The 14,220-nt window shown below is 37.1% G+C and overlaps 1 protein-coding gene across 1 annotated transcript; it reads right to left on the minus strand.

Moving 5' to 3' along the window:
• Positions 1–971: 971 nt before the first annotated feature.
• LOC107082429 (solute carrier family 45 member 4-like) lies at positions 972–14,220 on the minus strand. Its single transcript, XM_015371115.1, has 13 exons — positions 14,081–14,220; positions 10,732–11,350; positions 8,666–8,854; positions 8,398–8,577; positions 6,407–7,041; positions 6,032–6,181; positions 5,651–5,899; positions 4,314–4,433; positions 4,081–4,180; positions 3,854–3,934; positions 3,396–3,526; positions 3,208–3,276; positions 972–3,064 (listed from the first exon to the last, which is right to left on the minus strand). The coding sequence occupies exons 2-13, from the start codon at positions 10,940–10,942 to the stop codon at positions 2,780–2,782; spliced, it is 2,400 nt and encodes a 799-aa protein (XP_015226601.1). The 5' UTR covers positions 10,943–11,350; positions 14,081–14,220; the 3' UTR covers positions 972–2,779.

Genomic DNA, 14,220 nt, shown 5'->3' on the forward strand with positions numbered 1-14,220 from the left:
ATAGTTTTTTTTAGGTTTTTTGGTGAGGCTTTCATGTCCCATAAAAATTTCACTGTTAGGCATGGTGGTGGTAGCATTATGCTAGGGTTCTGTCCCATTTTGAGAGGTAAAAGAGTAGAACAAGTTTTGGAATGGACAATTTAATTTCAGGCCTCTGGAATAGAGCTAACATCAACTATACTGAAAGTTAGGCTTTAAAACTGAGTCAATCATAGCAAACCAATTTAAGCAAACTCTATTCATTTTTCTTAACAGTATAAGGAAAAATGTAACAGGTCGTAGTTTCAGGCTACAAAACTGTATAGTTTCTCTGCAGCTTTCTAACGGACACTTTATAATGGATTATATTGACCTATTAAAATATTGACAAAGTTAGAGAAAGTAGAGAAGTAAAACCAACAATTCCTGATTTTTAAACACTGAAAAAATACCCTAAATTTGAGTAGGTAAATGAGTTTGCCAATGGAATGAGTATTTTTACTCTCAAAATAAGATAATTACATAACATGCACTTGAAATAAGACAATGTGTGTTTTATTTTAAATGTAAATTGTCTTTTTCCATGGATAAAATGTTTCTTTTACCTCCTCAATCCAAGAACAAATTTCTTATTTTAAGAAAAAAAATGACTTCTCGATTTTGATTTTTTACAGTGAAATAAGCTGAGTCATCTGTATATTTCAACCTTTAAAAGGATAAAAAGAAACAAGCAACTTTCATATTCAGGATGAATCCTTGTAAACTTAATACACCACCATGTAATGGCTAATGTCATAGCCATTACATGGTGGTGTATGATTTTTATCAAACACACGGCTGTAACCACTGGGGTCAGAAATAACAACTTTGTCTTAGTAGAGGCTCTTTTAGGTATAAAATCTGATCTTTTTCATATTTTCCTCCTCAAGATAAACTGTTGCATTTTTTTTTTATCTTAAATCAAAGAACAATTTACAAAATTATGTACATCAGCACTCAAAAGCAAAGATCAGTTTTACCAGTTTTACTTAACACACAATATGCTCATTTGTCAAAAAAATTACAAAATATCTCAAAAAGGAAAGATTGCAATACACAGCCCAAGTACAGAAGTTTGGCACAAAAATATGTTTGACAAAAAAAAATCTTTATCAAAACTAGTAGATAAACCAAAGCTTTAGTAACAGCAGTTAAGACATTCTTCTGTTTTCTCAAATTATTGAAAATAAATCAAAGATCTCAATTTAGCAAACCTTTATCTTTTCCTCTTTTGGGGAAAATAAAATAAAATTAAGGTTTTGTAAAAAATGTTTTCTTTGATTGGATATTCTTTCATAATCCTGATCTCATCTAAAAAGTAGACAAAGATTCTTTGAGAACTGTTGATAGAAACCATCAGAGCAAAAGAAAATAACTGAATGCTTAAACAGCGAATTAGATCTGGGGTTGCCATGAATGGAGCGATTATCAGATTATTATCAGATTATCAGCCATGCAAACTGCTCCTTACTGTCATTTAGCACATATACAGATTCTTTGAAAGGACACAAAGTGTGAAGTTTACATTTCTGAACTAAACAAACTCTGTAAAACAACTTTTAGTGTTTAGAAATACAGTTTCTGGATTTACACCATATAAAAACTTTTTTCTAAAGCTCACAGACCTGTTAAATGAACTTTGGGGAGTGAAAGCCTGCTTCAAAAATTAAATGTGCTGCTTTCTGTTAAAACATGTTTCTCTTGACTTGTATGCTCATTTGTGTATGCTCATATTTTTGTACTCCCTTGTGAATTCTCTTGAACAGGACAGATTTACAGCTACCGGCTGATCTGTTTATACAGCAGGGTAAAGGTCACTTGGTGTTCAAGGGAATTCTCAAATATAATACATTCATCTCCAAAACTATACATCCTTTTTTGCTCATCTTCAAAAATAGTGTTTACAGATATGAAAATTTCAGCATTCAAGAGGAGCCATGCTATCAAAAAGATCTGAAAAAAACAAGCAGGCATGTCCATCTTTTTTTTTTCTTAACAAAACACCCTGAGATCAACTTGAATTAGAACATTTGATTAAAAAAAAAATTATAATAATTCTGAAAACTCCAGTGTACCACTATGAACACCAACTGAAAATTATAGAGAACTCCTATGTTTAATTGGATAACGTTTTTGCAACTAAGTTTACTTCAGGAGGTTGGTACCTTATAACATTATTTTTGTGTTTGTAAAAAAAAAAAAAAAGAAAAAAAAGGAAAAAATACGTTTAAAATTTCAATTAATTAGATCTAGAAAAGAAATATTAACATTATGTAATGCTTCTTAAAATATGCAGGGTTGCACAAAGTACCCTTTTTGCAACATTATGATTGTCCATTTCTTAGTCCAGTAGCAGCAGCAAAAGTAAAATGTGACACATTGGTGACATTTGGCACCATTATCATGCCAGCACTGTTAAAAAAAACAAAGTGCTTTGTGCTTCCAGAAGTCTGAACTAAATTAGTTTCACTAGTTTGACAGCTTGACAATGTTTTTTTTTTGTACGGGGTTAGTTGTGATCTGATGAGCTTAACATGATTTTTCTTAGTGTTGAGGTAGTGTTTGCACAAACAGAGCAGGATAAGCTGGCACTGCGTTTACATTCCCTTAATTATACAATCTCCAACATTTTACTAGATGGAATGTAATTTCTATGCAATTTTTTTCTTTTTTGGTTTCTTTGCTGGTCCAGAAGGCTTTATGTATGCACACAGGTGTTTTAGTTGTAGAGTAAAACCCATCATTGTGCATCTTTTTACCCCTAGACAGCAGAGGCTTCTCTGGTGTGATCTGTAAGGTTGAGCAGAGCTAGTCTCTGGTTGTTCGTCCTTTCAACGTTCTGATCCTCCTCTACAGGTAAAGCATCAGAGTCTTGATCCTGTTCAGAGCCGCCGGGCTCTGGGTCGGGATAAATTACAAGGAAACACGCAGTGAGGAAGCCAAGGAAGGAGCCCCCAGAGGCCACAACTGGAATGACACGAACACTGTCGAAAGCCTCAACCACAGATCCAAGAGCTGATGCCACCAAAATCTGGCTGATATAAACCTGGAAATAAAACAAAAACATGAGCACAGGTTAAAATTGTAAGTACATGGCTTCTGTTCACATCCAATGCTTAACTTTAGAGCTAAAGCTTGTTCATCTTTTAATTTAAAACAAAGGAATAGAAAGTAAAAGGTAAAGCTTGCCTGGCAGGTTAATATAGCACAGTCTATACCAAAGCCTCTTCGAGTGTTGGCTGGACTATGGTTGATATACTGTGAAAGAAGAAAAAGTCAACATTAAACCTTTTTTGTATTAAATTTAGTTTTTTGTATAAAGATCAGTTTGAACCATTTTTAATGTAAAAACTAAATGAAGCTGTGTGGAATCTTACCTCTTTGATTTCATGGTACTGTCCGAGTAAAGCATAGGGACAGTAAGAGATACTCATGGAAATGATTCCCATGCTACTGATCATCACCATGGCAACATAAACATTAGGGAAGATTGCCATAATTGCAGTTCCTAAAAAAAAGCAGTTTAAGTTTGTTACAAACCTGTCAATCCTCAACAACAGTCTGTAACAGCAAAGAAAATATTTGTGGACCTTAATATGTGCATTTTATTTATTTATTTTTTAGTGTTATATCTTTCCACAGCATTTTAAGTGTCCCCGGATGAGAATGTCAATGGGATATTTTTCCAACTTAGGATTACGTTTTATTAATATCTGTGTGTTCCATTACCCTAATGAAATTATTAGATCTGGAAATGATGTAAACGAAACCAAAAAGGTCCAGTTAGGGGGGGTCAAACATCACATTAAACTATAATACATCACATTTGACTTACCTATTGAAAACCCAAGAGTGCCCACAACATAGATGACCCTAATACTCAGATCAAAATTATCCAGAGACTTTTGAAGAATTCCTGGAACAGAAGAGGTAAGCTTTTGTTTACTCAAGACATTCTAAATGTAAAACATGGAGCTCAACTGCATTGTGTGCAACTTCCTTTTGTGTATTGCAGTAGTTAGCACAGTCTTACATACTCTGGACTTAAGAAAGTTGGTTTACCAGAGCAGACAGCAGCAGTAGCAGCATACACCACCAGCCCCCAGCACCCCATCTGTACTCCCCTGTGATAATTTAGTAGCTCTGTGGAATTGGCTGGTGCCTGATGAAAGAATACAGGCACTTCAATACAAGAAAAACATAATAAATACTTGAAATGCAATTTTAATTTATTACAGCCCACACAGATGTTGTGGTTTTCTCTGTTAAGTGAACACATGGAGGAGTGCATTTACCTGAGGGTCTCCACTGTAAATGACCTGACCCATGAAATCAGTGTAAAATACAGATTCAGCTATAATGGAGAACCATGTAAAGAGGTGGCATACACATAGTCTCCAGAGCTGCTTTGGCATCTAAAGGAGATGGAAAGTGAGACAATTAGCCTTTTAGCTGAAAAGAGAGTTCCTACATTTTTAAAGTTGAAAATTAAAATCTTTAAAGAATTAAAACAAAACTCCATTGTGAATTTATCATGAATATTACCTATGAGCTTTAAGAGTGGAAAGAGTGGAACAAGAACTAAACTTTTAGACTGGGTTTAAAGCCCATATTTACAAAAAACATTTATAAACCCCTTGCCGAAGCATGAAGAAGTACTCCTACGCTGGTTTGCTGCTGCGTTTTTTTTCTTTTTCTTTTAAGCTATTTTTCACTTTTTTGTGTAAACTTGAACATCAATGGCCGAAAAGAATCCTGAAAAACGTAAACGTAAAAGAAAGCTTTTTGTCGAAGTTATGGTAATTAGCAAGACGGTTAGCATCAACTAAAATGATTTAACTTTTCTGATGGTAAAAAACTGAAGTTATGTGGCCACTTTCTCATCATGGAATGTTTTTATTACGAATATGCTGGATTGCGTTTTATCCGTAGATCCTTATGGACAAATGGAATATAAACAGTCTAAGATTGGATTAATAATACAACCTCAGGAATGCTTCAAAGGTTGGAAGTCGGAGCTTTATTTAAGATATTCTGATTTAACATGCTGCTATATCTTTATAAATTGTGCTTTGGTCCTCATGGTGTCCATAAAATGAACTTGTCGGTTGAAATGTGGAGAACCTAAGCTTTCTAAGGATGTATAACATGTCAGTATTGGTAAAAGTTTAACTGGTGTTATTTTCAAGTGTACTACTGTAAATAAACAAAACAGACCACCAGAGTTATGACAGGCAAGAAATTTCTCAGAATTTATCTGTCCATCAAAACTCTCAATTTTTGGGCATCCATGCAAAAGAAATACGAAAACATTAAGATTATGTTCCTATAATATGTTTCTACAAAAGTTCCCTTTTTTCATATTTCAATCTGTTTTCTCAGCAGTATGCAAGAGGGGAGGTAATTCTCAGGCAGGTATTTCTTGGCATAACACCAGCAGAGGTGTTTTCAGCGTAGAGAACTTTTGTGAGCACTGACGCATGCGCACAATTCAAAAATACACAAACAGCCGTCGGACATATCTTCCACCACAGAATCCTCTTTCATGCCTTTAACCTACACTAGCATATTTCCCTCTAATATTGTATAAGGAGGCCAGGTCTAGAGTACAAAGGTACAAAATTTATTTCACCTTGAACATGGAGAGCCAAAGCAGTCGTACAGTTGTGCCCCTCTCAGTTTCCTCGTCACTGCTTGAGCCCTCAGAAGAAAGACTGCTAACAGATGGCAGCCTCTTTTTTTTGAACATGTGCTGCCGGATATTCCGTAGATCTGTCAAGCTGCGGGAGGTGGTGATTGGCCGAGGGCTTGCAGGTCTTGTGCGTCGCAGTTTACAGCGTTGTGTTCCCACTCGACCGTAGTATGAAAAGGTAAAGGAGGGCTGAAGATGAAGAAAGACCAACATACATCTTTAATAATCCCAAAGGGAAGTCAGATTTTGTAATGGGGCTCATTTATTTAAGAACTCAATTCCCTGAAAAATGATGTGAAAACAAAATATACACAACTGTACCTGTCTATAGAAAGTTGGTCGAAGAGGCCGTGAGGGAACTGCAGTATGGGCAGTACGGTTCACTGGTTTGGTGGAGGAGTGATCTTTAACAGCGTTTGAGGCACGAGAGGAATAGAATGCAGCATTAATGCCATTAGCAGCGCTATCATTCTAAAAGGGAAGAGAGAAGAGGTAAAAAAATAAATAAACATGAATTAAATGTTAATACATTAATTACAAGCAGAGATTGTATGCCTCTGCAGAGTATTTTAGTTTTAGTTAGCCAAATAAGCTTAGGAATAATCCTCACACTTTAGTAGTCAATTTCTAAAAATGATTCTAACCACACATAAAAATTGCAGTTGTATTCACAGTGTAGGATTTTACTGATCTTACATGTGTATTCTCTGACGCTGAACTGATCTGAGGGATAGAAGGCTGACCATTTGCTGGATCCTTTATCTGAGGCCCATCTGTATTCTCAGACTCTACGACAACCACCCCATCTGTGGGGTCTTCAGGAGGAGATGACGCTTCCACCCTGTTTTCTGACGGCTTGAAGGCATTGTCCAGATCATTTGGTAAGAAATTCGTCTCAGTCAAGAAAACTTGTCTGTCTAGGTGAAGGTCCGAGTCCAACTCGATTGTAGCATCTGGCATGGCGAGAACTGAATCACTTTTACTTCGAACTCTGTCCACGGCTAGGAAATCCATTTCCCCTCCCTCAGGATGCAACTCTTTCTCTGCTTTGGAGGAGGCTGGTCCAAAAGCGTTCTCCTCTTCAATTGCCGCGAGAGAAGTCTGTGTGTGGCCAAGCAGTTTTAAAGACCACTGACTGGAGGATTCTACCCCATGCCTGGATAAAGCATTGGTCCTCTCAGGGATACTGAACATATGCAGTGTGACAGAAATAATGAAGATAACCGCTGCAAACATGAAGAGGACTTGTTCTTGTGATTTGAATGCTCTACCCAGAGCTGTGCCCGTCCAGTCGAGGCCTCCCAACATGTAGCCAACAGCCCCACCAAGTCCTAAAAGACCAAAAACACAACAGGGTTGGCAGCAGTTCTGGATTTTAAAAGGAAAGCTTAATTTGCAACTCGATTTTGTTTTTATGCTGATATGCTAAATTAGAAATAAAAACTGACTAACTTCAATGTAAATGAAATCCTTTAGATCAAGACTGTTGCCTGGCAAAGGCATTCAGACCCCTTTAATTGTGTAAAATTCAACCACAAACTATTTTGTATCATTTGGAATTGAATGCTATACCTCAGGGATCTGCCACCTGTTGCTCTATGAGCCCCTCACAGTGGCTCCTATCAACTTACGGTAATCTGAGGACTGTTAAAATATAAAGAGACAGGTTTTGGTAGCTTTATTGTTTTCAGACAATACTTGCATGGCATGCATATGCTTTGATCAGAAGCTTTTAATTTACCAAACTCTGGCTGTAGGTTTAGGGTAAGTCTTTCTGGAAGGTGAACCTCAACCACAGTGTTAAAAGAAAAGTCTGTTCATATTCTGAATTCAAACTTCTGAAAGTGCTTTAAACATCCAACTCCCATGCACGTGGGCATTATCACTTTAACTATAGTTCTAGCAAATTTCAATGGTGAAATCTAAAATAATTGTTTTTATTTGAAGGAGTGTATAATAGTTCCCACTGATTTTGCTTGTAAAGCGGGGCGAATGTTGCTCGGCTTACCGCACCGTGACATCACTGCCAGAGATATCAGGAGTGAGGCGTTACTATAATTGGGCAAAAATGGCCGCTTCCAGACTTGGTGATCCCGACAGAAATTATTATTTAAATTTTTTTACTGATTAACGTGCAATTCATTAAATCACCGGGAATGTATTAGTTTTAGGTATAGATAATGATCCATTGATTCTTTCTTGCTGACTGGACTTCTTTTCCTTTTAAATCTCTGGCAGCCTCTAGCGGTGAGATCATACCAAATGGGATAGACCACCAAAGGAAAAGAACCTGGTAGCTTCTCCCACCGAGCATCAGACATATCTGTGGAAACTTTTGTTGAGACGCGCTGCTCTAGATGTGCTTCTGACTTCAAAGTGCATAACCATCCAGGTTGAAGTGTTGGACCTCTTTGAAGCACATGAGATGTTTTCAGTCTGAAGGCTAAATAACAGCCCTTTATAAATCTCTGAGAACTGCACTGGACAAAATTAACCAGTACTTCTTAAAAGATAGTTTGTCCATAAATGGACTCTTGTTTTATTCCCTTTGTGACTTTTTATTCAGTTTGTTGTACTTGTACGATATTGATTGACGTGTTTGCCATATACCTCATTTTAAAAGTTAACAAATAATAGAAAAACAAAAAGTAAACATGCATTTAAAAAGTCTTATATATAAGTCTTACCAGCACAGAGGCCATGTATATTCAAAGCCATGTCTTGCTCATCAGTATCAGCAACGTCAAGAAGGTAAGCTGTGATTGGTCCCTCAGCAGCATCAGCACAGAAATCCAGCACCACAACACCAAGAACAGTGAGGACGATACCAATATGCTGCTGGTTTGGTGTGTCACCAATAGAAAGGCCTGAAACAAATCCAAACACACACATCGAGTTAACCTGCCAGACGTGTAATCGATGCACCAGCGTTTTTGTTCTGAAACTATGTCTCACCAATTACCGCTCCGTTTAGAAATAGTGCCACACCGAGGAGCACTCCTGTGCAGAGAGCTAGAATGAATGGTCTCCTCCGGCCCCATCGCAAAGTGCAGCCGTCACTGGCTGAGCCAATCAGTGGAGTGAAGATGAGACCCAGGATGGGACTGAGAAACCAGGTTAAACTATAATACTTCTCAGGAAGACCTAGACAAAACAAAATGGAGTCAATCATATCAAAATTCAGAATATAGCCAAGAGAAGACAGCCGCAGCAGTTAAACTAGGTTTACGGTGAAACCCTGCATCATAATTTATCTTCCTATGATCATTCTAGAACTGGTATAGCATCACATTTAGATCCTGTCTTCTACTTTAGTTTGTAACTGCACAATATTAATGGAGGGAAATGTTCATTTTACAACTATGTCATTTCTTCCTGGAAGGTAATCATTAAAAATCTATTGGAAAATAAGTTTGTCCAACATGCACATTCGGAATACAGACATAGTAACCAGATAAGGTGCAGCATTTTCTCCCATTTCCAGCTGACTACCTAACATCCTTGTGAATGAATAGCTGGCCTGGTTAACACAAGCATAGGATTTTAGTTTGTTGTGGACCTACATGTCAGGAATTCTGCAAAAATCCCCTGGAAAAAAAAAAGTACTATTTGTGAGGGAAATTAATGAAATATTAATTTCCCTCACAAATAGTACTTTTTTCCATATTATTTTTGTCCTCTTAAGACATAGACAACTAATGAACCACTTATCCTCACTAAATATCAATAGCTTGAGGAATGTGTTAAACCTTTAGCATCAACTGTTATAAAATACAGCAATACATAAATAAAACATAAACATGTACAAATGAGGCATGCTGGTAGTGAGAGAACTCTTATGTGGATCTGGTCTTTGGCAAAAAATACACCTATAGTTTGGTCATGACGAGCATAAAATACTACTTTGTATCAGACATTTTAAGACTTGTCATGCTGAAATATATTCTTTAAAAAAAAAAAAAAAAACTTTTACCTAACTTTGTACAACATAAAAGTAATCCCAGGGTAATCCCCCATGTAGTTAATTTACTTAGAAAGAATTGGCAGTAAAAATGCCTGTAGTTTACAAAACACAAACCTAATGTGTTACTAGATCCTTTGGGCAAACAATGTTAATGTTTCTGTTAAAAACATTAACAATCATGAATGCAAATGAAAAAAAAATGTTCCTTTTACCATGAATGCTCCTCTCAGAAATGACTTGTCCACAAAAGCATGGCAAATTCTCATACGATTTTTTATAAACGTTATCCTGAATAAAGAGTCAAAACTTTAGTCAAAAATGTAGGTCTCCAATAGGGAACCTTTGGAAAAGTCAAACAGATGCTTCAAAAATTGTTCATAACCACAGTAAATGAAGTTAACTTGATATGTATTACATTAAAAGAAAAGAACAGCAAACCTAAAATGTGCTGTGTCATGCATTCTTCTCATACCTGGCCAGGGGACGCCGCCTTTGTTTTATTTCTGCTACGCTGGCAGGGTTGACAAACTGTAGCCCCTCATTGGGTAAGGAAGTTACATAACACAGATATGCAGCCAAGGACACAAACTAATTCAGCCTGTCTAAGATTTAACGATAACTGTAACCTTAAAAAAAAGATGACATTTTTCGGCGTTTTGTGGTGACAAGCTGCACATGTCAAAGTCTTTTTGATGATAATAGTCCTCTACAAAGTCAAACCCCATCATTCAGATGATAAAGTAATCCCAAAGTGGCAAAGTGTGGGCATAATGCTTTAATGTCCTGAAACAGTTCAGAGGAATGCGGCCATAATTTCATACTAAAATACATCAAAGAAATTATGAGCACAGCTTTTAAATGTAAAATACAGTAATCCTACTTATATTCTTCTAAACATTTAGCTACTGATGAAGAGTGACTAACTTCTTCATCTATTACAAGTATGGAAATAAAGAGAAATAGAAAATACCATGTGTTTTTTCAGCTCTTATATTAGTTCTCTGGTGAAAGTAAAAAAGGTTACTGAACTGGTTATAGAGATTAGAGCTGTACCCACCTATCTGTAGAAGCACTGGCGTCACTAGAGCAGTTTCCATGGCATAGCAAAACTCACGTCCAAACATCACAGCTGCATGCATCACCCAGCGATACCAGGGGATCGGATCTGTTCTGCCCTCTTCATCCTCACTATTTTCATCTTCCCCGACATTGCTGGCATTTATTTTGTCAGGCAGGTCCAGGGCCTTACTTTCCTCAGCTTCTTCCATTTCTGGCTGGACTTTATTGGAATTATTTCTGGTGAGTTTGTTTAACAACTTTTAGCAAATCCCCCCTAAACAAGCTCCACTAATGTATATTGAAGCAAGAGAAATTCAAATTTAAAAAATGGTCCATAACATTCATCTTGGGTCATTGATTGGAGTAGATGCATTTTATTTTTAAATGGCAGATCAGCTAAATAAGTGGAAAATAAAAATTAGAATGGGATAAGTTAGCAAGGATGGTTCTGATGGTGATCTAAAAGTGGTAGGGATCCAAAAGGCTTTTTCAAAAAAACAAAAACACTTGTAAAGATGTTGCCATCTTTTAATTTTCAGATGTTTTGTCTGTAGAAACCAAGCAAATAATTGAAGGGGTATTTGTGCAGATGCAGCTGGACTGGAATCAGTAGGTGACTGCAAAAAAACAAAAAACAAAATGAGTTGTACCATTAACAAGGTTTAACATGTAGCACAGAAGCTAATATATAAACACGCTGTAGGGGAGAGATGACATTTTAAATGCAGTCTCTTGCAAAAATATGAATACCTCTTGAACTTACTCACATTTTGTCACATAGTAGCCATATGTTTTTTTGGGGTTTTTTTGTGGATTTTTTTCTCTGATAGATCAACCAATTCAGTTCTAGTAGAACATAACTGAAAAAAAGTATAGATGTATTCAGAACCGTTTTGTACAAGTAAAATCTTAAGAGGACTTGCATACGTGGGTGTTAGAACTTAATACCCTAAAGGGAAATCACCAATCAACTCCCTTCAGAAGTGACCCAGGCAATCAAGGTAGACCATCTTATTGCATTTTAACCTCAGCATAACTTTAGTGCTTTGCAGTAGCAGACCATCAAAGCAAATCCCCTGTGAAGCAGGGCAATTACGATATTATTCAATGATAATGCGTTTTGTCAACAGAATTGATGGAAATATCAGTGATATAAACAATGTGCATTCTTTAAAAACAACCAGATAACAGGCAGCAAATAATTTGTAATTGGGGCAGAGGATAAACTTCCCACAAACAAATTGGGCTAAATATAGAGTCAGAACTAAAATGAAACTATTTGTTTTATACAGCTGACAGAGCAAAAATACAGCCTCTAGATGGGCAAACCAGCAGAAGCGTAGCCAGAAAATGTTTTATAAGGGTGGCCAGACAAAAACCAATGTACACTGAGGGGTGGCCAAAAGTAGATAGGCACCAGAACCTCAGGGTCAATCTACACTGTCCCTACAGGAAAATTAATGAGCAAAACATCCATATTTTCTAAATAAAAACAAACTAAACTTTCCTACAGTCTTAGCTAACAAATAGACACATATATTTAAACATCCGTGCTTTCTGGATAAAAGGTATAGTGGATAAAATTCTTTCAGGTTTGAGATTCTGGGGCTTACTTTTTTCAAGTACTAATATCTACACAAATTGATTAATTAAGTTCTTATTACAATTGTTATTTATCTATGATTTCACTAAAGACTCCTAGATGAATTGCAGAGACATCATTTTATTTACCCCATATAACACCAAATGTAGTTCTTTAATGTTAGTATATTGATGTGCGTAATTAACCACAAAAAAAACCAAGTCGGACTCAGCTCCGCAGTGAGATGGACCTGCTCTGACTCGTCTATCCAGAAGCCAAACAAATAGAAGAGGAATATGAAGCTCACTAGAGTGAAACGCACTGCCTTGGCAATTTGTGCAATTTTGTGATCTGAAAGCCCAAAGAAGAAAAGGCGACAACATATTTGGACAAAGACATGACTGAGCAAACGTGGTTACTACGGTCTGTTAATTTCACAGAAAGAACTCTATTTTACTTATTACACCTACGCCATCCTTCTGTGTTTACATCTGAGAGGAGGAAGAAGAAAAAGAAGAATCCTTGTTTGCGCATGACCACTAAGCTATTTTCCCACAACGACCTCACGATTCCTGATCGGGAGTTGTTCATGAGAGGCTGATCGCCCCTCCTTACCCCCTGAACACTACGACTCACAATCAGGCTGAAAGTCGGCCCGATCAAAAGATTCTTGCACGACAGGAAAATCGCCCCGAAAATCTCACAGTGTACACCCGGCTTTAGAAGGAATAAAATGATAGGGGTTGGCCACCCCTGGCCCCCCATTTAGCTCCACCCCTGCAAGCCAGCAGAGAAGGAAACAAATCAATTTGGAATTGCAACATCTGAACACGTTCTAGGGGAGTGTAAATACTTTTGCATAATACTTTCCAATAAAGTGTCACGAGTATTTGGTACTTTTTGCATCCCCAATAGAAAACAAGAAGTCCTCCTAGGCTTAAAAGAAAATGTAGTTTTGCTTCATAATAAACATACAAAATATGTCAGTAGATTTGAAGAAGGAACTGAATATATCCAGAGGTTGGCTACATAATTTATTTTTCCCATTCATAAACTAAAGCTTGAGCTGCTTCACATTCTAACCTTTAATAGGTGTAAACCAATAAACCTTACATCAGAGGCACAACAAAAGCCACATAAAGAAATAAACCACTATTGCAACACACTGTTGTGCAAGAGTTGACTATGTAGATGGAAAGATCTGCCTAAAAACAGCACATGTACTTTGAATGCTGATGTGATTTAACTCTGAGGATATTAGGCTTTTCTACTCTTTTCTATATTTCCCTGCAGGCCACTGCTTTAACTTCCAGCTGCGGATATGCGACGTTTGATTTCTGCTGCTTGTAGATTAGGAGCTCGATCCGCGCGAATAATATCCAGAACGTGTTCTATACGAAAAGCAAAAACAACATTAACTTTCATTACAAAGTATTTAAAGTTTCCTTTTGAAAGGAATGCAGGGGAGCGCTTGTGTAACTTGTCAAGGCTTGTTTTGCTGAAAGAAAAAAAAACTCCTTGGCAAACTTTACCTATCCCGCCTATCCTTAACCGCAACTAAAGCCAAGAGTTTTTTTTGTTTAACAGGCAACAGCAGCAGAAGTTATTCCATTAAAGCGGCTCATTGGTGGACGCTGACGTTAACCCTACCTTGACTGAGGTTTGACTTGCTAATGTTACCTTGACGAGCTAAACAGGCTAAAATAAAAACTGCCAGCAAACGTTTACGACTCGTCTCTGGAAAACCAATAAATAAAGGACATACCTAGACAACTCATATCTCTGCTGACACGGAGCTGTTTCCGGACTTTGAAAATTTCACGGGAAATGTCCCCATAAAAACGTCAAAATGGGGCTAGCGTTCCGGGCTAACCTTCACCAGCGACTGTATGGCACACGCGCTCC

This window comes from Cyprinodon variegatus, unplaced genomic scaffold (genome assembly GCF_000732505.1).
Source record: "Cyprinodon variegatus isolate N-32 unplaced genomic scaffold, C_variegatus-1.0 Scaffold2, whole genome shotgun sequence".
NCBI lineage: Eukaryota > Metazoa > Chordata > Actinopteri > Cyprinodontiformes > Cyprinodontidae > Cyprinodon > Cyprinodon variegatus.

Coding starts and splice junctions, on each gene's coding strand:
- LOC107082429 (XM_015371115.1), bottom strand. CDS start 10,942: ATGGAAGAAGCTGAGGAAAGTAAGGCCCTGGACCTGCCTGACAAAATA. Junction 5,900..6,031: donor GACCAACTTTCTATAGACAG/GTACAGTTGTGT, acceptor CTTCATCTTCAG/CCCTCCTTTACCTTTTCATA. Junction 3,527..3,853: donor CACTCTTGGGTTTTCAATAG/GTAAGTCAAATG, acceptor GCTTTTTTTTAG/GAACTGCAATTATGGCAATC.